Below are 24,643 nucleotides of genomic sequence, written 5' to 3'. Positions count from 1 at the left end.
CACAACGGTCCAATTACACTATCATGTGACCAGATGGTAGAGTGTAAAGAAAACATTTCTCAACCTCCTTGCCCCAGCAAATACTCTTGGTGGCGGCCTAGATAGTTTGGATGGTTCTCTGTCCAACACTTCTAGGAGGGTTGCTTAGCTTGAGCCTGGCCCCAAAGCCAAGTCCTACAAGAGCGACTGACCTTAGGGACTCGAAGCCAGGTGGCACTATCAAGGACTATTCCCCACTGGGAATGTTTCTGGGATGTCACTCAGGAAGCTACAGAGACACAAAGACACTCCTAGCTACATTGAATCCTTATCTGAGACCTCAGGCAGGTCCCTGAACACTCCCAGGATTTAGTTGTCTCTCCATTCTTGGCATAAGGGCTCCGGGGAGGATAAAAGGAAAAAAGAGATTCCAGTCCATTATTTTATCAGGCAAATGTGAGAATTGAGAGTTGGTAGCAGTTCCGATTTGTTTTTCTTACATATACTCTCAGACACACAGTCTTACTCTTTACACACCGTGGAGATAGATGCACCGTTCCTCAGGCCCAAGCCTTGAGGCACTGGTTTCCCACCGTGCTGTGTCTCCCCAGCTCCATCCCTGAGATGTCCAGTTCCAGCCCTTCATTCTTACTATTCTGGTGCTTTAACCAACCTGCCTCTGGTAGCTTTCCTGGCCATGCAAATTATTGCATGCATATATAATACATTATATTTAGAAAGAGCTCATTGGTCCCATGGTCTTTGGTCCACCAGCCAACCGTGTTCCCTACATCCCAATTTCCCACCAGTTGCAAGCTTTGAGGGCAAAGTATGTAGAGCATGAACATGTATAGAAAAAGTATATATGTAACTCTACATACATGTATGTGTATATGTCAACATGATTGACATGTTCATTCTCCTACCAACCATTAGCTCATGTTTCCTGGCCATGTCTGTTGGTCTCATTGTTACTCTTCAGTTCTTCATGCCTGGGCCCCATCCCCAGTGTTACCTTCACCTACCTTCAGAATCTCTGGCTTTTTTCAATGCAAGCCTAGGTTCAAGACCACCTCTACTAGGCCAGTCATACTCTCGTCCAGTGGCCCTGTGTATTTTCAGGCCTCCTGTAGTCAGCTTTCTCTGTGTTGGAAGGCATGCTGTCTGGCCAGGATGGCAAGTGATTTGCTGTGTGTCTGTTTTGTCCCCTCATCTAAGAGAAGCTCCAAGCTCTGCAGGCCTGTGTTGTGTTGCTTCTGTCTCCTTGTGTCAACATAGTGCTGGGGTCACACTTCTGCAGTCATGTGTGCAGGGGATGCACACATACCTGTCACTTTGATTAGACATCAGTGGGCCACACGAGTTTCCGTATTTGCATATTTGTTCATAGCCCTTATATCTGATAGGAGTCCAAAGGACATGCTGTGAAGGGGAGTCAGAAACCATGACTAAGTTCTCACTAATGTGGGTCGTGGGCAATGAGCTGGAATGAGGAATGGCCTGGCCCCTCCTGAGGATGCTCCCCTGCTGGGAATCCTCCCTTCAGATTTCCAAATCAGTAATGTCCCTCATTAGAGCAGATGTAAAGCCAGGGTCAGTGTGGGTGGCAAAATGCCAGTGGTACACTGCTGATGTTTTTCAGATTCCGTTTTTATCCAAAAAAAAGCTATTTTCTTAAGAATTCAAATAGACAGCCATATGGTGACAACATTAACATTTATTTGAAAAGGGCATCAACCACGGCTAATAGTTCTAAAGAATGACTTTGGAGGAGTCCCTCCAATTACCTGCTTCCCTGGAAGGAAAACTAATTTGATTCAACAAGTTTAAAATACAGAAAACTGCCACAGGTGCCAATTCTGTACTCACATATAAATATGTCAGCTATTCTATACACAACGTTGGCAACTACAAACTACATTGCACACATGCACGGACATAGACACACACACACATTCAGCCAGGTCCTGAAGGTCTAAAACTACTCAGATACACTGAGATACATGAGATGCAGCATCTATGGGTGTGCACGTTCATACTCCATGTGCCAGACCCCAGTCGTTAAGAGTTCAGAAAGGGCAAGTGCTGGGCTCGGGAAATTCCCATGCTCCCTGAAGGAGCCCCGCTGGTGCCAGAGGGCAGTCAACAGAGCTCCCGTCTTTCCTTCTACCCACTTTTCCTTTTCGCTCTCCGGGTAGCCAGAATCAAGAGCAGGGCCTCCCAGGATTCCCTTGCAGTCTTTAGACCAGACCCAGCTTGGGTTATAGGGTCATAGAACCAGACTGTTTTCCCTGAACTATACCCTCAGATTCAAAGGACAGGACCCTTGCTTTGGTGCAATCTCCTTGCCAGAGAAGGTCAAAGAAAGCAGACACAGCCTGCCTGATATGCCCCTCCCCGACCTCCAAGTCTGCTTTAAACACAAAGTTCAGACCCACAGCTCAGGCCTTGCCTTTCCCCCAGACCCCAAACCCAGCTAAGCCACAGGATGGCAGGCCCATGACAGCAAAGGACAACTGGAAGGCACCATGACCCAGGGACCCTAAGGAAGTCTGGAGCTTCTTTTCAAGAAGTCATGAGTTTTGGGGCTTTTCCAAATCTTACTCCAGTTGAACTGCATCGCGTGGACCAGGCACATCCTGTGCACAGACAGCATACAGGATATGGCTGCTCTGACCAGGGTCCTTGGTCCCGGGCCCATGTTCTCTAGCTGTGTGTGCAGATGGGAGCCGACAGGGGACATTTCTAGGTTTGATGAGGTCATTTAGGAGTCACGAAACCATTTATTTTAGTCTTCGAAGTAAAGAGAGAACACGGAACAGGCTCAGCGCAGGGGAAACAGCAGCTGTTTCTGGATTAGGTATTTTCTCTTAATCACTTTTTACACTTTGGATGATCAGCCACATTAACTTCTAAACCTCAAACACAATCATGCCTACTAGATTCTGTCAGCAGGATGCCAACCTCTTGCCTAAGAAGCCAGAGCCCTGGGTGCTTTGATTGTGGGAGTGGGGACCAGGTGGCCTTAATAGGTTTGTTGGCTCCTTTTGATTCTTCTGGTTTACAACAAGAAAGGGGAACAGAACAAGGCCTGAGACAGTGCTGTCAGACACCAGGGGCTAGCGAAGGCAAGAATGGGCACTAGGCTCCTCCCCTAGCTCCTACTCCCTGTGCTTTTGCCTCTCTTCCCAGCCTTGTGATGGAGGGACAGATCCTCCAGCATTACCGTCTGGACTTCCTGTCTCTGAGGCATACTTGGCCAGCATCAGATCCCATTTCCTGTCAACAGGCAACCCTGTATCTTACTGAATGTACATTTAAATCAGTTCTACCAGGAAGAGGGCACACAGGTGGCCAGCTCTCTAAAAGCAGCATGCCTCTGCTACACGGCCATGGTGTGAAGAGACAGGAACACAGAGAAGACGACTGACAGCAGCTGAGTCTGCAGACCTGAACTCTGTGCCTGTTCCTCAGTTCCCGGGGCAGGGTGAGAGACACAAGTATCTGAGCGGGCCTGGAGGCATCTGGTTCTGATGCTGGCTCTCGAAAGATTGGGAAGTGTCTCTCCTAATCCACAACTAGGGTTAAGATACCTCAGAGGTGGACAATGGTGTCAGTTGGAGACTATAAAGAAACTAAGGACTCTTATTCAAGCTAAGCATGGGATAAAAGATAATGGCCAACAAGTGAAGAAAGATGGGTTTTAGCCCAAGGCTTAGATTTTCCTAGTTTCTAAAAGGTTACTTGCCTTTGTGTTTAAACTTGCCTTCTTAGTAAAGAGATATTGAGGAGAAACCTAAGGCCATGCTTATAAAGTTGGGTTGAGCAGTAGCCACACAGCTCCAAAGCCATGTGGGTGGTGTTGGGGTGTTGTCCTCAGGGATCTGAGACCATGCAGGCCATGCTGGAGTCTGAGCCCTTAGCTCAGTGCAGGGACCATGGGAAGAGTTGTATTACAAATGGGAAACTCTGGGGAAAGGGTCAGGAGGGCCCCATCTGTGATATTTACCACACACGCAACAAAAAGCACGTGTGCTCCAGTTCTAATTCAGGTGAGAATGTTCTCACCTGTCCTAGTGAGCAGGCTGTCACCATGCAGGGTCCTGAGAAGCCTAATTTCCTAGCAGAAATGGTTCCTTTATGATTCCAGGCCTAAAACCATAGCCTAGAAATGATTCTTGCAGGCCAACAGAACCACTCCCACTTTCTAAGAAGCAAAATCTCTGGAGCAATGTTGGGCCAGAGAGGAAAACAGCTCAGAAAACTTATGGGAAGTTTGAAAGGGAAAAAAAGCACTATCTTGGACTGTGGAGTACTCCCAGTGCTAGCCATTCTGGGAGGCATGGAGACACCAAGAGGGGCATCAGGAAAGGGTCAAACCAAGAAGACAGCAAATAGCCTTTTTTGTACCTGCCGAGTCCTGGGTCAGCTGCTCCTAGCACACACGAGTCACATAGGGACAGGTAGCTGGCACACAGGGGAAATGGAAGACAAAGTGATTCCTACTACCTCTACCCTGGCTACAAGCAAGGCCAGTTGTCCCCAGTGTCTCAGACTTTACCCAGAGATGGAAAATATTGTTTCAATTCTATCTTTAAATTTTTCTTTCCCCGAATTCTAAAGTGCCGCTTGCTCAACTGCTCCTTCCTCTGCCTCCCCTAACTCCTAACTACTGCTGGGAGCATCTTCCACAGGAAGTGATGCGGACAGGCCTCAGGGCCTGGGCCCTCCTTCCCCTCTCCCCAGCCATCTAGAACCTGCTAGTTTTCTCTCATCACAGAAGCTGTGGAAACAGACATCAGGGACCAAACTTAACAACCCAGGAAATATCCGGAGGAGAGAGAACCAGAGACCCACCACAGGCTGGACAGAGAATGTGAGAAGATGCTGCGAAGCCAGGACACAGACTGCCACACCTGGGCTTTACTGACACTGCCACCCAGTTTGGGAGGCCCAGCCCCTCTCCACCCTCAGCTCTCGCTGTGAGGGCTCAGCATTCATTAATAGTAGAAAAAGAAACGCAGACAACTAGAGAGTAAACAGGACACTGGGTAAGACACCCGAGACGTAAGAGGTGAGAGCAGACATCATCTCCGAGCCCTCACATTGTCATTTTCTTTATGTGGGGAGGGGGGGGGGGGGTGGGGGGATTTCCTCAGTTTCCCCAAGTGCCATCTATGTCTTCCTTAGACCAACCATGCGGATATCAGGCTCCTTTCTTTGGGAGTGGCTGACACTCCCTCATAGACACATCCTCAAGGGAGGCTTCCCAGGCCCTTCTGCTTCTCAATGGAGCCACTCTCTGTCCTTGGCTGATACAAAAGAGAAGACAGCTGAGATGCTTTTTAGCCCGGAGGGCTGGTTGCTGGATCCTCCTCACAGAAGACAAGGAGGAGGCAGGAGGACCACAGAGGGCCAGAGGCGCCACCTTTGCTCATTGTCCAAGGTGACTAGTTCTTAGCTATCCCAGCTAGATTTCCACATGGCGAGAGACAGCAGGAAGGTGGTCCTCCTGCAGACCGTGTCCTCTAAGGAGTACTGTCTCATGGAATTCAGTATACACACAGATCGGGAAACTTCATCTCATAGACAGGGATGGAGTGGTTCTGTGGCTGGCCGTAGGCTGCACTGATAGTTCCTGAAGGGCTTGGAGGGGGCCTGGAGACACAAGGAGGAGAGAGGTGTGAACCAGGAACTAGGGTCCTACCCTGTACAACTGAACACAGCAGTCAGTTTTGGTTTCTCTTTAAAACACATTCCATTCCATAGGTTCCCAGATTTTCAAGATGTTCTATAATCTTCAGCTCAGTCAAGACTCCCGGTAGGCTCTACAGCAGTGGTTCTCAACCTTCCTAGTGCTACAACAGTTCCTCAGCTTGTGGTTACCCCTAGCCATAAAATTATTTGTGTTGCTGCTTCATAACTGTAATTTTGCTATTGTTATGAACTATAATGAAAATATTTGACATGTAAACTCCTGAAGGGGTTGAGATCCCCATGTTGAGAACCGCTGCTCTCTGATGTCACAGGTACTTTAAAGATCAAGTACTTGCCCAGGACACTAAGACTCCTGGCTGTCTCTAGGCCTCACTTGCCAGTCTCTTGCCTTGTCTATGGTAGCTGAGTCTAGGGCTGGCATTAGAGGTTGAGGATAGAGGGAGGGCTGGCGCAAGCCGGTACAAAGAGAGGGCTTAGGACAATGGCCGTGACTCTTGACACTGGACACAGAGTTAGGGTCCCCTGCCTATGCTATCACTTACCGGATGGTGATTTCAAAGATCTGGTTGAGTTTGCTCTGCAGCAGTGATGCCTAGACACAAACAGAATGAAAGTGAACTCGGGGTTCCCAGAATGTCAGCTGCCACCTCTCTGGCTACCTGGTCAAAGGATACCTGGAAGTTTCTGGCAGTAACAACCGCAGGAGGTAACCCAATGGGTGTGTTCTTATCCTTGGTACCTGTCTGCTGGGCTTGTACATTCAGCTCAGAGACAACCACCCAGCAAAGTCTAGGGACCTGACAGAGGGCCAGGAATACCAGGAAGAGGTTTTGGCAGGTTTCTGCTTTTCAATATGGGATAACAGGGTCTGTTGGGCATGGGGTCAGGACACTGGAGCTGATGTTACTTTTTCTTGACATGTGTCTAGTACTTGGGCGTCCTAGACCATGAAATGAACAGTCTACTTCTCATAGTGGGACATAAATAACTTACAGTAGGTAGCACAGGCTTGGAAGTTATGGGCTTTTATATAGATAACAAAATGTACAGATCTTATATAAATATAAAATCTAAGCCACATGCCTGTAATCTCAGCACTAAGAAGGCCGAGGCAGGATGTTTGAAAGCGTGATGCAAGCCCAGGCTACAGAGTTCAAAGCCAGCCAAGGACAGACAGCAAGACCCTCATTTAAAAGAACCTGGCTGGTGAGATGGCTCAGTGGGTAAAGTATATGTTATACAAGCCGAATGGCCCGAATTTTATCCCTGGAACCCACATAAAAGCGGAAAGAGAGACCAAAAGTCGTCCTTTGACCTACATATGCATCTATACCATATCACACATAAGAAAAGTTTATAATAGTAACACTAGTAAAGGTATTTGTTCATTTTGTTGAAGCAGGGCACTACCCTAGCTGGCTTGGGATTCGTTATGGAAACCAGTCTGGCCCTGAATTCACAGAGATTTACTGCCTTTGCCTTCTTAGTGCTGGATTGAAGGTGTGAGGCATCACATCCATCTGGCACCTCCTATGTGCCCCCTGCACTTTTTGGGGTTCTCACTATGTAGCTCTGGCTGGCGTGGAATTATCTATGTAGACCAGTCTGGTCAAATTTACACAGCTCTGCCTGCCTTTGCTTCCCAAGTGCTAGGATTAAAGGTCCAAGATGGTGAGTGCTAAATGCTTAGTCAGTGGGTTCAGGGGAAGCAATGGAGGGGAAGGTATTGGGGTAAACAGCAGCATTCTGTGTGCTGGAACCAACCCCTAATTTCTGCAGTACAAAGAGCCAAGGTTTGAACTCAGTCCTGCCCTCAACCCAAATCTGGTTTCTGATTGGTCAGGAAGGCACCCTGTGGTGTGTCACTCACCCGGGCCCCACAGTGGGCTGCAATCTCCTCGAAAGGCGCCTTCTGGAATTTCTCTACCACCTGTCGCCGCCGTTCACGCTCCTGTTCCTCAACTGCCACACTGTCCACTGTGACACAGAGAACTGGGTTAGTGTTCAGATCATCCCCAGGGATGAGCAGAGGAAGGAGCATGAGGAGATGGACAGAGTGGACTCTTGGGATGAAAAAAGGGGCGGAGACATGAAAGGGGCGGAGACCTCATGTGTCCTCCTAGACTTTTTCTGATCTCGCCCATGGCTCCACCCTCTGAGAATCAGTTAAAAGGACCTGCAGCTGGGCTTTTAAAGACCCAAGCAGCTGCACCCCTACTGGGACTCTCAAGCTACAGATCTCAGATAGTTGTCCCTTTTAGTGCTGTCAGGGCAGTTTTAAAAAGGACCTGAACAGTGGAAAAGGCAGATAGACCACCAGAGTCACCGCAGGGCATCAGAACACGGCAGTCTAAGAACATTTCACTGAACACTTTACATACCCTACTTACTATCCCAGGTGAGTTAGCACCAAATAAAGACTAGGGAGTGGGTTTGGAGGGCAAATAACGACCATTGCAGGTGGAGGCAGGTGGTGTGTTCATTCATTCACTTCTTAATTTATTTTTCAGACAGGCTCTCACTAGATAGCCCTGGCTGTCTGGAGCTCACTATGTAGACCAGGCTGGCCCAGCCAGGCAAGTATGAGATCTACTTTGCCTCTGCCTCACAAGTGCTGGGATCAAAGGCATGCACCACCACTGCCCAGCTGAGTGCATTTATAACAAAATACTGTAGTTTCATGGAAAGGACATTTAGTGGCTTAATTTGTCATCAGTTAGAAACGACTTCTTCATAGGAACACCTCACGGGCCAATCCAAAAGATTCCTTATTAAATGAACATGGATACAATTTCTTCTCAGTGCCCTTTGCCGGACACCTTGTCATCTTCCACACACAAGGAGTTTCCACTTATTTGCACAAACCAGTCATCCGGCTGTAACCCACAAGTGGTAGCTTTCAGAGGCAGCTGCTGTTAGTAAGCAGGGAAGGGCTTGCCTGATATGCAGCTACCCACCTCATTGGGGACTGGGGACTTCCAGCTGCAGCTTTGGTGGCTGAGGAGTTTACAAGAGGCCACCAGCCTCTACCACCAGGTCCATGTCATGCCCAATCTCCCCTTCTCACCAGACTTTCCTGGGGCCCCGTCTTACCAATGGCCTTCTTCAGTGTCTCATAGGTGATCTCTTCTGCAGGAACTCGCTAAAGGAGAAAGGGCAAAAATGTTCAGAAAGGTGAACGTTGCTTCTTAGGAGAACACAGCTAAAACACCTCAGGTGTCTAAGCATGAATGGAGAAATGCAAACAAGACCAATTTCTCATCAGATTCCCTCAGAATAGTATTCTATTCTCTTTCCCCTACCTAAGCCTGTCCATCAAGCTCCATGGGAGGAAACTACCACATAATTAAAAAAAAAATACTAAGAAAAATAAAAGGATGTAAAGAGGCAGTTGAGAAATTTGATCTCCAGTATAAACTCCAAAAACTTCATAACATTTTGAAGACTTATGATATTAAATTATATCCCAAAGTGATGAATTTTAATATAGTAAGTCAATGGAGGTTAGAAACCATGGGCCTTCTGCTGATCTGATTGGTCCCAAGACCAGAGGCAAAGGATCTCAACTTCTATAGAGACTATGAAGAGATAGGAGATAATAAAACCCAAAGACGGGGATTTCACAGATTCCGCACAGCCTCAGGAAAGATGCTGACGATAATGAAGAAGATGGTACTTTACAAGATGGTCGTGAGCCACCATGCGGATGCTGCGATTTGAACTCAGGACCTCTGGAAGAACAGTCAGTGCTCTTAACCGCTGAGCCATCTCCCCGGCCTCCCTATTTCCTCACTTTGTTTACCCAATTAGCCAGGGTCAGATCATCCTGCCTTCCATGGAACTGTCCCAGATGAGCTCTGTAGAACTTGGCCCTAGGTAGAGGGATGCTTAATCCCAAGCTTCAGGTACTTTTCTATGCTCTGATCACACTTGGGGAAAGACTCAGTGTGATCCACAGTGGCTCTCATAATCCCCATGGATCTTCGTGTCCCTGTCCCACTCAGATGTGGGGCCTCCCCACTCTGTATGACGCTGTGTCTGTCAATCCCCCAATTTGTATGAGTAGGACTCAGAGACCATAAAGCCTTTCTACAGTGATTTTTAAAAAAGTAATAGTCTAATGATAGAAGAAAAGTAATAAATCTTCTAGCTAGAAATATCAAGATGTCCACATGATGAGAGTCAGTAAGAAAATGGATTTCCACAGATCCTTTAATGCACTGTAAAGGGCAGAAAGTGCTTAGCACCCAGAGTACTGACAAGAACACTCACCTCCTCTTTCTCTGGGCTGTTCCTGGACTCCACCTCTACTTGAAGGGAAATGGTCTCTCCAATGCTCTTCCTCTTGGACAAGCGATCTTCATCTGGAAAAGAGAAGCCCAGAAGCTAGGGTTCCCAGTCCTTGCAAAGCCAGGGTTAAGCCACTGGTCCTACCCAATAGGCCTTGATCCACAGTCCTCAATGGCTCAGGACACACTTAGGCTATACCTGGAGCTTCCAGAAGCTTCTAGCTGCCTGGGCCTTCTTCCACCCATCATAGGGTGGTCAGGATGCTTCTTGGGGCTAAGACTCTTCGCAACCATTTATGAAGCAAATCTCAACTAGTGCAAGCTTGTTGCATCTGCTCACAGCAGCAGTAACGGTCATGCATTCAGTGTTCCCTAAATGCATCTGCTCCACACACCTCCACATCAACCCTCTAATGAGGAAATTTTGTAGTCATGTAACTCAGGGGTTTCCAGACTTGCCAAAGGTGTTTTTCAAGAGGAAGTAGCACAGACACCTTGAAATGGATCTCTGGTTCTCTAAGCCCATGTGTGTTCTTTCTAATACTATGAACCAGCCCTTCTTCACAAGTCGGGTTATCTCATGGACCAGCTGGTTTCTGAGACCCCAAACTGAAGAGGAGGTGCACTGGAGACAGGATCTCACCATAGATTCTGCTATGTCTCTCAGCACTTATGCAACCTATGTTGCCACCACAAGTGGTTCAGGAGGCCACACCCCTTACCCTAGGGCTCTTGCCTGGCAGGAAAGGCAGAGGTAGAGTGGAAACCTTGTCTAGAGCTCTTACCTGTCAGCTGAGGGATGTACGGCAGGCAGAGCCTGTCCGAATTGTAGCCGCTGCCTCCCAGAACCTCGCTGATTTTGCTCTGGCGGAAGAGAAACTCGATCACCACACCATCTAGATTCTGAGACAGCCTGGAAGACAAAGACAAGGCAGAATAAAACCGTGGGCAGCTAGAACAATCTCTGGATGACTTTATCACAATATCGACATATTCAGTATGCAAAACGACAGCAAAATAGAAGAAAATTCCTCTGGTCCTTTTCCTAGGCACATCTACTGTTATTTTATGCAGAATCCTTTAGGTGAATGTTTATGGCCACACATAAATGGTCCCTTCCCTAGCACACTGTTCTGAGATTAATTTTGGTGTGCATATGTGTGCACAGGTGTACATGGATACGTGTGTACTCAGATGTGTAGAGTTGGGCTGTGTTACTTAGGCAATATTTACCTTTTGTTTGAGACAGTTTCTCACTGGCCTTGAGTTCACCAAGTAAGCTAGGCTGGCTAGCCAGTGAGCTCAGATACCTGAGTGTCTTCCCATCTCCACTGGATGACAAACACATGCTACCACACTTGGCTATTTTTTTTTCTTCTTAACAACATGGTTCCAGGGCACCAAACTTCATATGTATGATATGAAACAAGCAATTTATCAACTGATCTATCTTACCAGCCTGTGACTGACTTTATTCATCTATTACTTAATAACCATTTCACACTAAATATTCTTTCAAAGCATCACAGACTTTCTGAATCTTTTTCTTTTGTGACACTGTGTGAGATTCAACACAGGATGCATGCATACTAGGCAAGTACTCTAGTATTCTATCACTGAATTACATACAGCCCCTACCCCAGCATCGATGACCTCTTGCAGTCAGTGTGTGGAGAGGCCACAGTTTAGAAGGCTATGACTTGTTGTTAGACATCTTTTGTTCCAAAATATCTTTCCTGACATCACTGTCATGTCGGAGTGTTATTGGTCCATATCACCATCTGAAGACAGGGTCCTTCAGAGATGGCTCCTCTAGAATGCACTCCCCCTAGGTTTGCCCAAAGCTCCTGGAGGTTGCATTACTTCTTATGCAGCATGACACCCTGAGCTGGTTCATTATGGCTTGCTTGAGGTTTGTCAGCATGGCAGCCATGGAAGGATTACAGTAATGTGATGAAGCCGAACTCTGCCGAGGACGTTACTGCCATAGCTGGTACCGTCCTTACCTGGGCCTTTCCACAAACACATCCTCAGGAAGCATGTATGGTGCCTCTTTCTTCCTGGTCTCTATAACCTGTTTGGAAGGAGACAAATGATGAGAGCTAGGGCCAGATGGGCGAGGTGCCTCAGAGCAGGTGACAGGAAGAGCTGCAAGCTCACTTTCAGAGCTCCCCCCACCCCCAGCCTCCTTGGAGAGTCAGTGTAGAGAGCTTCTCCAGGGAGAATCCAGATCCCCAGTCATCGTCAGAGCTGCCTGGGAAGCAGTGCCTGCTCAGGCTGTCGCCATTGATGACGCACAGGTGTCAAGAGTCCTCCAAGTACAGGGTATCATTCCTAAGAGACTGAGGCTCTGTCGTCTATGCCTTATGCCCGTGCTTTTGATTTATACAAGTCAAAAGAGATTGCAGGTGGCACGTCTGCGTCTGAAGGACAGGGACAGCTTGAGATTTCCTCAATAGCCCTTGCAAGTGTTGGGGGAAGAGACGTGAACATTACTGAAGTGGTGAGAAGCCAGGGAGAGATGGCGTGCAGGTATGCAAGGGTGACCTGGAAACAGCCAATGATTTCCAGTGAAGACGGCTTCTTTTACTTCAGTATCAGCCCAGAGTCTGAGAAAGTCTGACGCACTTGGAAGAAGTCTCTGGTACACTGACACAGCACCTTCCCTCATGCCTGAGTCAGCTTAGATCAGCAGAGGCCTGGAATTTTAAATTTAATCCTAGACAACCTATGACTCTACCCAAAATACTTCAAAATTTTTTTTTTCTTAAATTTTTTTTTTTTTTTTTTTGGTTGGGCAGTGGTGGCACGCGCCTTTAATCCCAGCACTTGGGAGGCAGAGGCAGGCGGATTTCTGAGTTCAAGGCCAGCCTGGTCTACAGAGTGAGTTCCAAGACAGCCAGGGCTACACAGAGAAACCCTGTCTCGAAAAAACCAAAAAAGAAAAAAAAATTTTTTATGTGTATGAGTATTTTGCCTGTATGCATGTATATGTACTATATTCATGTGTCTGGTATCTGTGAAGGCCAGAAGAGGGTGTCACATCCTCTGGGACTGGAGTTACAGACAGTTGTGAGCTACTACATGGGTGCTGGGAACTGAACCCGGGTCCTCTGCAAGAGCAGTCAGTGCTCTTACCCACTTGAGCCATCTCTCCAGCCCCCTTCAGAGAGTTTTTAAAAGACTTTTATGCAACAACCGAAGAGGGGCATGCACATGACATAGTTAGCTGTGGAGGTTTGGGGAACTGTCTCTTGCCTTCCACATTGGTGAGGCTGGGTCTCTCTTGCTTTTGCCACTGTACCATATACTGGCCCATGAGTTTATGTCTCCGACTCCCATTTTGCCATAGGAATGCTGAGACTTAGGTGGGTACCATGTGTTTTGATTTCTTAAATGAGTTCCAGGGTTGAACTTGAGTCAGTAGGGCCTATATAGCAAGGGCTTTCATCCTAAGACAGTTTCAGTGTTGCCCAGACTGGTCTTGAACTGGAGATCCTTCACCATTAGCCTCCTGAATGGCTGGGATTACAGGTCTATATCACCACATTCAGCTTCCTAAAACTTTATTTATTAGCCCAGGCTGGCCCTAACCTTGCTATGCCGAGGTCTTCCTACTCCTGAGACTTCTTGAGGGCTGACGATTAGAGGCATAGGTCACCATACCCACTTTTATGTGGTGCTGGGAATCGAACTCAGGGATTTATGCTAAGTGGGTACTCTACCATCTGAATCACATCTCCATTCCTCCCCCAAACTCCTATGAAGTTGCTTTCTTCTGCGTGGTTGGAGAAGCGTGTGCTTCCGTGAGGACAGAGGGTGGGGAGCAGGTATGGGACCCCTGTGCTCAGGAGGCTGAGGACGGAGGGTCTTTAATGCTACCACACTTCCTCCAAAGCCTATGCTCAAGGGCTCACTGGGCTCTCGGGCCCCTGACAACACCAACCTCATGGATGTGCTGGCAGAAGGCAGGTACTGTTGTGAGCTGGCTGATGAGGTTCAGGTAGGCTGCACCCAGAGCGTAGAGCGCACAGCGGTTATAGATAGGCAGATTCTCTTCGTTGACCTGGGCTACATCCTGTGGTAATATAGATAGGCTTTCAGAGTTTTTCCCTGACAATTTAAAGTCTGCATGCTCCTACCTGACCTCTCCTCAGTCTTCTTAGAGATGTCTCATCTCTCTAGACTAAATCTTGGCCTCACAACCTGGGGAGGCAGAAGTCTTTCTTATAAAGCTAGAGAAAATGGTTCATGGAATAATCCAGGAGCTGGGGCCTCCCAAATCCCTAAGCGCAGAGGCAATGGCTGCATCTCTCTATTCTGCGATTCCAGCAGCAGTGAGTGCCAATGTCCAAATCCTCATTACCACTAACCATACCACAGCTGAACCTGGCTGATTGGCTTGGCTTGTTAAACTGGGTCCATACACTAAAAGCAGGAGATTGGGACTCAAGAGAATTGCAAATTCCATCTCTTGGGGTAAAGAAAGGAAGTTGCAACATCTAGGCTGGCCTGCAGGGATTTAGCATGGTCACAAAGATAACCTAAGACACCTGTCAATAAGTTCAAGATCGTGATGCCTACTTGGCTTCAGGACCCAGATGTCCTGCAACCTTTGAGGTTGGAAGGACCCATCTTGAAGGCAGTGCACTTCTACCAGGGCAGACCTTGAAGGTCTTAGGTCCTGTTGAGTTGTCACACTGGCTGACTATGAATCACAATGCAGGTTTGTTAAAGACATGGGTCCCAGGCTTGACACACTGTGGCTTTCCAGTTTGGGCAATGTTTGTTTTTTGTTTTTTGTTTGTTTGTTTGTTTGAAGACAGGGTTTCTCTGTGTAGCCTGACTGTCCTGAAACTAACTCTGTAGACCAGGCTTGGTTTAAACCCTCAGAGATGTGCCTGCCTCTGGGATAAAGGTGTTTGCCATCATGTGTTTAAACAAGCACCAGAGGCAATTCTGAGTAAGTACCGAGTGAGAGGATTTTTAAATGGACACATTTGTTTCAGGCTCGCTCAAGGCTTTTGAATGCTCTCTCTGGAATTTTTGGGGTAGCCCTCAGACCCCATGAAAGACTTGAAATGTTAGAGACAGGAGGATGATTCTGAATGACCTTGTGTCTTCTTTACATTAAAGATGACCAAGAGCCATGAATTAGTTTCTGGGGCTTCTAGACAAGACCATAGTTTGAGGCCTTCATGGAGTAACCAACCAGAGTCCCTGGACACCAAAACAACTGTTTTGGTACTCTTATCTGTACCTGGCTTGACAGGCCCCTCCCCATGATCCTCATCCAGTCCAGCCCACATCCAGCCCCACCTGAACAGCCAGCACCAGTCGGATGAGGTCCACCACCACCTCCTCATTGGCTAGCTCAATGCTGATGAGCGCCAGCAGGCCGTAGAGGGCCTCGTAGTGCTTCTGGATGTTCGTCTCCTCCTTACAGCTCAGGTAGATGTGCCTGTATAGCTGCTGGGAGTGCTGGGGACAGAACAGCCATGGTCAGTTGGTGGGTGCGGAGTGGATGGGGAGGGAGGCCCATCTGAAGGGGAGGTAATAGCTGTGTGTAGTGCCCTATCTCCATTCTCAGCAACTGGTTAACCTGGTCAGCCAACTGAAGGAGGGAGGGGGCAGGCTCCAGAACCAGTGGTCAACCAGTGACTTAGAGACTAGAAGGTTGGGACCAATAAATCTGGCCTCTTCTGGGGCTTGTGTGTTTTGTGGGGACACTCACCTTCTTCATGAAGACAGTGTCCTGCCGGGAGCATTTGTCCACTTTCAACTTCAGGACCGAGATGTCACCAAGGGTGCTAGGAAGGGAGGGAGGAGCCTGTTAGCCCCTGTGTGAGGTCAGCCTGAGTTCACACAGTGTCACTGAGTTTTATCCCCAGTGCTGTGGGTTGCTCTTCATTCTTAGCCCAATCTCCATTTCCTCCAAAACTGACACATTTCCGTTTCTCTTAAACTTGATGCTGACTATTCTCTTCTGTAGAGAGAATCTCCTGTGTACTGTGTGGAAGCATGTCCTGTCAATAAAAAGCTGATGGCCTATCAGCACAAGGCAGCAGATAAGAGGTGGGAGCTCCAGGAGAAAGATAGGAACTCTGAGAGACAGAGGTGTGGGAAGATTCACCTCCTGGACCCTGAGGAGACAGACACGAGACTGAGGAAAGGTAGCCAGCTACGTAACACACACAGAATGAATAAACTAGTTATATACATTATGAGCTAGTCAGGGACCAAGCCCAAGCTCATGGCCTAGACATTTATTAATAAATAAGTCCCAGAGTCGTTATTCGGGAACTGCAGCATAGGTAGAAGACTCTGGTCACATCCTTTTCCCCCTTACTCCTTCCAAATCCTCAGTGCCAATGGCCCTATGTCCTCCTCTTCCCTAGACCTGAAATGTCCCTTAGTACCTGCTATTCCACCTTCAAATGCCCACAGTACTCTCTCCAGCCCTCAGCCCGGGCATAAGCACACTCTCCCCACTCTCCTTGACCAAAGTCAAGGGTGAATTCTAGTGGGTCTCACTGCACCCAAATTGTCCTCCACCTGGGTGTGAGGTGACTGACCAAGAGGACAGGTCCCATTGGCCCCGCCCCACCCCCATCACACAACAACTGAAGGAGAGACCTCAGGCTCACCTGATGGTGGAGAATTTGTGGCGGTTGCCATGACGATCAATGAAGCTGATGAGAATCTCTAGGACAAAGAGGCGGATTTCTGCATCCTCCATGAGGGCAGTGGAGAGAAGGCGGTCCAGGAAGTTGCTGGGCAGGGCTGACATCATGTTGCTGCACTGGAAACCCGTGGATACCTGTGCGGAAGCCCGGGGCAGCTGCACTTAGGACCTTATCTTGGTGTAGGGATAACTTGGAGGAGCAGCCGGAAGAATTCTGGTGTAAAGTGTCCATCCTCTGTATAGAGTCGCCACCCCATTCTCTCACGGGCCCCGAGGGTCCCCCCGGAAAGTCTACTTAGTACATTTCAGTTGACATGTATGGGGACAGCACACAGGGACAGTAAGTGAGTAAAGGATGAGAACAGAGAAAGGCAAGCGTCAGGGAACAACTGAATGCCCGCAATGTGTACAATGCTTTGTGAAGACCAGGATTCACAAGAACTAGAGGGCAGAGGAAGTCACAGCTGCCTGGCAGACTCCACACACAGACCGGCACAGCCCTGCAATAATGGGGGCCTTCTGACCCAAATCAGCCGGCATAAATAGATACATCACTCATGATGCCAGGTGCTCAGGTCGCGAGGAATCGCTCCTGTTAAGTCCATTCTGTAGACTGGTACCTCTGATGATTCTGAAGGCTTCCATGGTGCCAGCCCAGCCCAGCCCAGCCCAGCCCAGCCCAGCCCAGCCCAGCCAGCCCAAAAACATCAAGTGTTCTCTGAAGGGGGATATGGGCATTCCCCAGACTGTTGCTGTATGATGCTGGGTACAAATTAACAAGTATCAACTCAGCAAAACTGCAGGATCACAAGGACTGAGGAGAGGTCAGACAACTAGATTTGGGAAGTGAGAACAAGGGGACTTGAGGAAGGACACTGGGTGGGGCTGGAGGTACACTCAGTGGTGGGGCATTTGCTTCTCATGTGTGAGGACCTGGCTTCAATCCCCAAAGCAAAGCAGCCAACAAGCAAACAGAATAGAAGGCTTAGGGTAGGAGTTGAGGGGCGGGAGGGCTTGTGTGGAATGAGGGGTTCTGTATGCACGGGCATGCTGGGCAGAGATGGGAGCTGGGTGGTGCAATAAACAGGATAATAAGATCATTGGTTCTCAACCTTCCTGATGCTGCAACCTTATGTTGTGGTGACCCCCAACCATAACATTATTTTTGTTGCTATTCACAACTATAATTTTGCTACTGTTATGAATCATAATGTAAATATGTGTTTTCAGATAGTCTTAGGCGACTCGTGTGACAGGGTCATTCAATGACCCCATGGAGTCAGGACCCACAGATTGAGAACCGCTGGTCCACAGAGAGAAAAATCCTGGGAATTTTGCTCTAAAAAGTCTGAACTTTAGATGTCCATATTAGAAATTCAGATCTTCTCTGAAATAAGGAGCAAAATAGAACACAGCATTCCCAGAAAGCTCTCCTGGTGTTGGTGATGGTGGAAGGTGGACAGAGAAACATTGAAGACAATGTTTGAGATATGTGAGATGTCCAACATCTAGGCCGGGGCAGGAAGCTTGTTACAGAAGCAAATTTCAAAGCTGGGCGTGGCAGTGCACGTATGCTCATAATGCTGCTACTTGGTAGATTAAGGCAGGAAATAGGTCGTGAGTTTGATGCCAGCATAGGCTATGTAAGATCCAAGGCCAGCCAGGGCTGCAAAGGGGGTTCAGGGGTGTCTCCTAAATAAATTACATACACACAAATACAGATTTCAGAACCTCGCCATGCCTGACCACTCACGCTCCCTAGGAAGACTGCATATTTAACCAGGTTAGTGTGGGAATGGTGCCTGGGAACAACAGAACTAGACCCAGCAGTGAAAGCTGAGGTGCATTAGAACATACAGGAAACAAAGAAGAGGGAGGTGGGAGAAATGGGGGAAACAGAGGCACAGGACCTGGTGAAAGGCAGCAGGTAGGCAAAGGGGGAGGAATCATCTCAAGAGCCACAGGTTTTAATGGCACACAGAATCACCATTAACAAAGAGAAGCATTACCTTTCCACCGTCCTCTGAACAACTGAATGGGGCTCAGGTCGAGTTTCACAGCCTTTCACTTACCCCTTTAATAGCTGGGCATATCTGTGCAGTATGGAACGTAACTGCCTTGGTTCTCTGAAAGAAGCCGTGTCCCACAGAGGCAGAGCAGGGGCAGGTTAGGGGAACTCACCTGAAGGAGGGACTTCAGCAACATGATCTGGGTCAGCCGGTTCCTATTCTCCCTGTAGGCCAGAGACATGGTCTCAACAGGATAGCAATAGAGTGCCCCCCCACCCCAGCCTTCCTCATCCGTTTTCTCACCAGGAGGCTTGTTGGGGGACCCATGACTTCCCTAACGTGAGGGGGCATTGCCATGGGACCTATGATCCCTCTGCTGAGGAGGTTTTTTGAGCCATGAGAAAAGAGCAGAGCCACAGAAGTCAGGTTGGATAACCAGAGCCAGAGAGGGTAGTCTGGGAGGAAGCAGAGGACTAACCCTGTCCGTCCGGTCTCTGCCGGGTGATGCAGGGAAGGCAGCGGGACTTTGCTCATGATGAAGAGGATCACCTCTGAGCGCTGGTAGGTCGGCAGTGTGCTGGCAAAGGAGCCTGTGAGGAAGAGGACAGAGAGTGTGAGAGATTCCCCCAGGCTCGGCATCAGTTGAATGGATGGAGTGAGGCTCCCTAGTGCCCAGGGGCGGGTAGGCCCAGAGAGATCTGCCCAGGCAGGCTGCTGTGACACTGCCTCCTGGGGAGGGAGCATGAAGGACTCCAGAGGGCTCTTTCAGATGCCGGCTCTTCCCTTGTTACTGGGCTCCTTTACTGGGGGATAGGGCCCAGGGCAGCTCAATGGTTTCAGTGCTCCTGTCCTGACTCTCGGGTGATGAGCCCCTGGGATAGGCACAAGGACCTCTGAGAATCTCTGATACTTGAGGTTCCATAGTTGTCCACATCCAGGGCACAGGCAGTCTCCACTGCTTTCTTCCTTTCCTCTTTTTTCCCCTCAATCCCCACCTCCCCCCAAGTGGCCCCACTGTGGAAGCACTACGCATGCCTAATGAGGACGAGGACACAGGAAGTCTGCCTTTGCAGGAGAGCCTGGCTGAGAAACCCAGACTGACCTGGCACCTTTGCTCAGGATCAGCCAGGCGTATGTGTCATAAGCTGGCCTCCATTTCCCCCAGTGTCCCTAAATAACACAGCGCTAGGTAACCATACCGCAGGTGCTATGGCGGAGGTGCTATGGTCCTCGCACAGGGATCATCTCTATCTAGTCCTGGTTCCACCCCACCTTCCAAACATCCCTTCTTTTTCTAACTCCTTTTCCTAGCCCCCAGCCTAATTCCTCCCCTAGAGCTTTTCCCCTCTCTAAGCTTTGCCAGGGTCCTTCCTTTCAGCACAGCCCTAGCCTTATCCCATAGGCCCTGCCTGTCTCAGGCCAGCGCCCTAGGTCCCTGGCAACCTCACCCACAGTCTCATTTCTCTCCTAGTCTTATCAGGCCCCTCCCCTTGGACCCCTCCCTTCTCCAAGCCTCACAGGGTCCCTTCCCTTACTAAGTTCCTTCCCCAGACTTCCGCCCCTTTCCAAGCCTCACCCAGATCTATCTCCACTACCCTGTCCTAGGCCTTGGTTCGTAGGCTCTGCTTCCTTAGCCCCGCCTCCAGTCGTTGCCAACTCCTCCCTTGGAGCCCGCCCTCCAAGCCTCAGTGGCCCCTCCCAGCCCCACCCCCTTCCCCACCGATGGTTTTGATGACCGCCTCCTGGAACATGCGCTCCTCATGCTCCTTGATAATCTTGGAGCCCAGGCTCACAGCGCCGTCGTAGCTCCCGGTTAGTGCGTAGTCGATGCTGAGCCGCAGCTGCCGCAGCAAAGTGTTGAACATCTCCAGTACCGTGGGCCCTGGGCGCCAAGGGGGAGGGACACACACATCATGACAGGAATCCCTCCTGCTCTCCCATAAGCCCAGCCCCGAGCAGTCAATCGGTCCTAAATCCAACGCCGGCACACCCCCACCCCGCGCCCCTTGCTTTTTGCTCCTGATCTTACCGACAGAGCCGGTAGCCGCGATAACTGCAGCTTCCGATAGGACTTCCACGATGCCGGCGCGCACAGTCGCCGCGCTGCGGCTGTTGGCGTCCAGGTGGCTCAGGAGCTGCTGGATAACCAGGTGGGAGTGCTGCGGCTGTGGGGGGAGGAAGACGTGCTGGTCCCCAAACAACCACCCCAAAGGCCCGGTAGCCCTCTGCTGGAACCCAGAGGCCGAGGGTGAACCAAAATGACATCCCACAGCCGGTGGACACGGCAGGTGGCACCCAGACCTCGCTCCCTTTCTTGCAGCACCCGCCTCCCCCAACCCCTCAGCCCAGCCCACAAACACGGAGCCAAATCCCAGGGAATCTGCGTTTGCACATTTTTCCTGATTCCGTTTACTTCAAAGGCGGCCAGCAATCCATTTCAAAATATTGTCTTTCATTTCTCCCTGTCCCCAGGTCTTACTGGCAAGGCCCATGAGAGGCCACGTGGTTCATCTCAGTGCTGCTCAAAGTGTGCCTGGGAGCCCAGTGCCAATTCAAGATCTATCTGCTGAGATGAGGCCAGAAGGAAAGTAAGCCCGCAGTAATCGGGACCGCTCAGGGAATGCAGGCTGCTTGTCTTTTTCGAGATTTAATTTTCTCTAAGAATTATTTTCCATTGTATTTCATAAAAAAAAATGTTGGCCTAGGATGTAGGGAACATTAAACAGAGAGCCCCTTGCAATTCCTTCCCAGCGGGATGATACAGCATGATCTTTGGCAGCTAGGCGGTTTCTGGGGGGAAGTCATAGGACACCTGGCTTTCTGCTTTGCGCATTGTCTAGCACCAGGAAGTGCCCTTGCACAGGGCAGGGGACAAGCTGGAGCAGGGACAAACCATACCTGAATTGAGTACATGATGATTTTAAAGCAACGGGTGGCAAACACCTTGGGTTCCCAGAGAGAATGGTTATCCAGGTGGCTGTGAGGGAGAGAACATGGTGGGGGTGTGTGTGACTAGGAAACTCAGAGGGAGGTAGGGAGTAGAGATGAACTTGGAGGGACAGTGACACCTGAGAGCCCCTGGCAGTTCCAATCAAGGAAGTGTTTACAGTACATGCTCTATAGCTTGACACAAGCAATGAAGTTGGCACCTTCCTTCAGGTTTTGGTACCCTCCTCTTTATCAGCACAAACTACAGGTGGCCACTGTGTGGTAGCCTTGCTGTATGAACCACAAAGGGATTGACTTGGCCATAGCAAGCAAGGCCATCTCCTTTCTTCTCACATTGGCAGATACAGGGGACTGGGGCAGTTGGCAAGGAGAGACTTGAGGCCATCATCAGGGAGTAGAGCATTTCCTGGGTGGGAGGAACACTCAACTCACATAAGAACAGGCTTGATGGCGTTCTTGATATTCCCGAAGGCTGCCCGGCCCAGCAGCTCTCTCAGACACCTCTCAGCCAGCTCTGCTGGGTTCTCCTTTTCCTTCTCTGGTGCTTGGAGGGGCGAGGGAGACCGGCTGTGGATACAGACCCATGTGGATAAAGGATGGGGTTCAAAGCTGGGAGCCAGGATTGTATAATCCTAGATTTCTGTTCAGGACAAGCAGGAATTGGAAATAAGCTACACTAGGTCATAGAATAGTCTTGGCCGTCAGCGGTTAACCAGGGTAAGGGATCTGGGAGTAGAAGATTGGGAGAGAGATTGGGAGAGACAATAGAGTTGGAGAAACACTTCAGGGTGGCCTGGATTGCCTCTGGGAGGCCAGCAGACCTTAGGGGTCTAGATATATCTAATGGTTCAGAAAGAAGGGGGTGAGAACTGAAAAGAGGAAAGAGAGGCATAAAGGTATGGCGATTGGCTAGGGCATGACTTAATGGTATACAAATCACAGAGTGAACCTTCTTTGAACAGAACTCCCCTTCTAAGAGCAAAGCAGATCAGTGAGTGGCTATATCGGAAATAGCCACTAGGGGGCACACTTACTTTCCTCTGTTAGTTTAACAGCCCAGACCCAACTGAGTGCATTTTTACTGAACATCTAAGCACAAAACCAAGGTAGGACAGCAACAGGAACCTTTCTCTCTATCCCATTCTATGGGGAAAAGTACGGGTCAGGGGACTGAATGAGTCTGATGTTTTGGAGGCTCTAAGATTAAAATCCAGCATCTGCAATTCTTGAGTGGCTGGTCAAACAGTCATGTTTTAAGGTCTGAAATGGCATCATGAATAGAGACTGGGAAGTTCCAAGGGAAAGTCTTTAGCATTTAGAACCACAAAAGGCATTTTAAGCCTCCTTAGCTGGTGCGATCTGTCTGTCTGCCCCTTGTGTCTTGACCAGCTTACCTGTATACTTAGGCAGCACTGAGTCATACGGCTTTCGCTTTCTTGTTTGAGAACTGAAGGGGCTCAGAGGCTGGTAGAAGACAGACCAAAGCATTCAGGCACCCAGCCTTGCACTCACTGGGGAACAAGCCACAAAGCCAAGATTCCTGGCCTTGTAGCTGCCTTTTACCTTCCTGTCCAAGCTAGGTGTGTTCCAGGAGCCTGTGTGCTAGGGGGGTGCTCTGAGAGTTGAACCCCACCCCCACTCACCTCTCTGCCTCTTCTACGTGCTGCAGATTGAAGAGCAGCGACGGGACGATCTTGTCCATGTGCTGTGGGTCCCAGATGTTGGCCTGCAGCTCGTCATTCACCGTCTTCCTCACTACCCCTTGCAGGCCTTTGATGCCTGACATCCGGATCCTGTAAGGAAAAAGGCCGAGGCACGTCCACACCCGGAGCATCTCTCCAGCCAGGAGCGGAGCTCAGTTCAAGATCTAGAGACCTGAGTGCTCACGAAGGCTCCTCCGCCTGCTCCTCCTCGTGGGTTTGGACCTGGTTGGGCCACATTAATAAACAACACGATCCGTGTCCTTGCGTAGCATATAAGCTATGGGTGGATACAGACAGATCAGAGACATAAGAGGGGAACACGGCATGTGGAGGGGCACAGAAGAAAAGGAGTGGGTGTGGGGACAGCCAGGCAGGCCCTATGGATGGGAGCAAAGAGAGCAAAGCCATGGCAGAGGGGAAGCGGCGAGCTATGAGATCCACTGAAGAAGGACTGTGTGTCCTTGGAGGCGGGGCTGAAGAAGAGTGAGCGGGAAGACACAGAGGATGGATCGAGGGAGAGCCACTGTGAGGAAGGACTCGGGCTGTGTTGATGGGTATAGGTATCGGGGAGCAGGTTGCTTCTGAGGTGTTCAAATGCATGTTTTAAACCGAGGAGTGAGTGGCAGATTTGCGTGTGCACACACACTTGTGGAGGGTTTGTGTGTGCACACACACTTGTGAGTTTTGTTTCTGGCCCTCAAGTTCGGCTCAGGAGACCATCATTTTATATTTTGTCCTGTTTTCTGGCGCCTCAGTTTTTTTTCCTTCAGAACTGTCTTCTGGGAGCCCCATTTTGACTGACAGCCACCCACCCTGGCAGCAGGGACCTGAAGGAGAGTTGGGGAAGGTAGATTGGTCCTCCAGTGCTGGCCCCTGGACTCCCGGTACTCACTTAGTCTTGATTTCCATGTCATCATGGCTCGAGTGGCACATTTCACTGAATCGGGACACAAAGAAGTCATAGCTTCGATGATAGGAGGGGGTGTCCTCTTCAATGTTGGCGAACTTCACAAACTGTCGGGCAGAGGGAGAGAATGTGCGTGAGAGGCAGTCGCGCTGTCCCTTGGTTCTGAATGTCCCAAGCACCTGCTACCAAAAAAGCCACAGATCCAGGCATCTGGGGAGCAGCAGTCCCAAGCTGGGACTTGAAGGGGAGCTGGGTCAAAGCACAGGGCACCTCCTTGACTGAGTTCTGAAACAGGAGAGCAAATCTGAACATTCGACTTCAAAACTGGAATCACATTTTACCACTGGAGTTTTGAGTGTTTAAAGTTCGCCATGTTGGTAGTCTCCCTCCCTCCCTCCCTCCCT

General features: G+C 49.4%; 1 protein-coding gene across 1 annotated transcript in view; it reads right to left on the bottom strand.

Moving 5' to 3' along the window:
- Positions 1 to 5,110: 5,110 nt before the first annotated feature.
- Efr3b (EFR3 homolog B) overlaps positions 5,111 to 24,643 on the bottom strand; it is a 34,311-nt gene continuing 14,778 nt past the window's right edge. Inside the window, exons 3-21 of the mRNA XM_028778088.1 lie at positions 24,225 to 24,346; positions 23,273 to 23,422; positions 22,062 to 22,196; positions 21,579 to 21,657; positions 20,710 to 20,845; positions 20,401 to 20,562; positions 19,159 to 19,270; positions 18,853 to 18,904; positions 16,634 to 16,806; positions 15,721 to 15,796; positions 15,306 to 15,467; positions 13,933 to 14,064; positions 11,993 to 12,060; positions 10,772 to 10,899; positions 9,970 to 10,061; positions 8,791 to 8,839; positions 7,568 to 7,674; positions 6,240 to 6,289; positions 5,111 to 5,637 (exon numbers count right to left, since the gene is read on the bottom strand). Of these exons, the coding sequence (XP_028633921.1) occupies positions 5,532 to 5,637; positions 6,240 to 6,289; positions 7,568 to 7,674; positions 8,791 to 8,839; positions 9,970 to 10,061; positions 10,772 to 10,899; positions 11,993 to 12,060; positions 13,933 to 14,064; positions 15,306 to 15,467; positions 15,721 to 15,796; positions 16,634 to 16,806; positions 18,853 to 18,904; positions 19,159 to 19,270; positions 20,401 to 20,562; positions 20,710 to 20,845; positions 21,579 to 21,657; positions 22,062 to 22,196; positions 23,273 to 23,422; positions 24,225 to 24,346 (2,091 nt within the window). The 3' untranslated portion in view covers positions 5,111 to 5,531. The remainder of the gene's footprint in view (positions 5,638 to 6,239; positions 6,290 to 7,567; positions 7,675 to 8,790; positions 8,840 to 9,969; positions 10,062 to 10,771; positions 10,900 to 11,992; positions 12,061 to 13,932; positions 14,065 to 15,305; positions 15,468 to 15,720; positions 15,797 to 16,633; positions 16,807 to 18,852; positions 18,905 to 19,158; positions 19,271 to 20,400; positions 20,563 to 20,709; positions 20,846 to 21,578; positions 21,658 to 22,061; positions 22,197 to 23,272; positions 23,423 to 24,224; positions 24,347 to 24,643) is intronic.

Source organism: Grammomys surdaster, unplaced genomic scaffold, assembly GCF_004785775.1.
Source record: "Grammomys surdaster isolate TR1022 unplaced genomic scaffold, NIH_TR_1.0 324, whole genome shotgun sequence".
NCBI lineage: Eukaryota > Metazoa > Chordata > Mammalia > Rodentia > Muridae > Grammomys > Grammomys surdaster.
The sequence above is the reverse complement of the archived record's forward strand: the minus strand, read 5'-3'. Positions and strand labels throughout refer to the sequence as shown.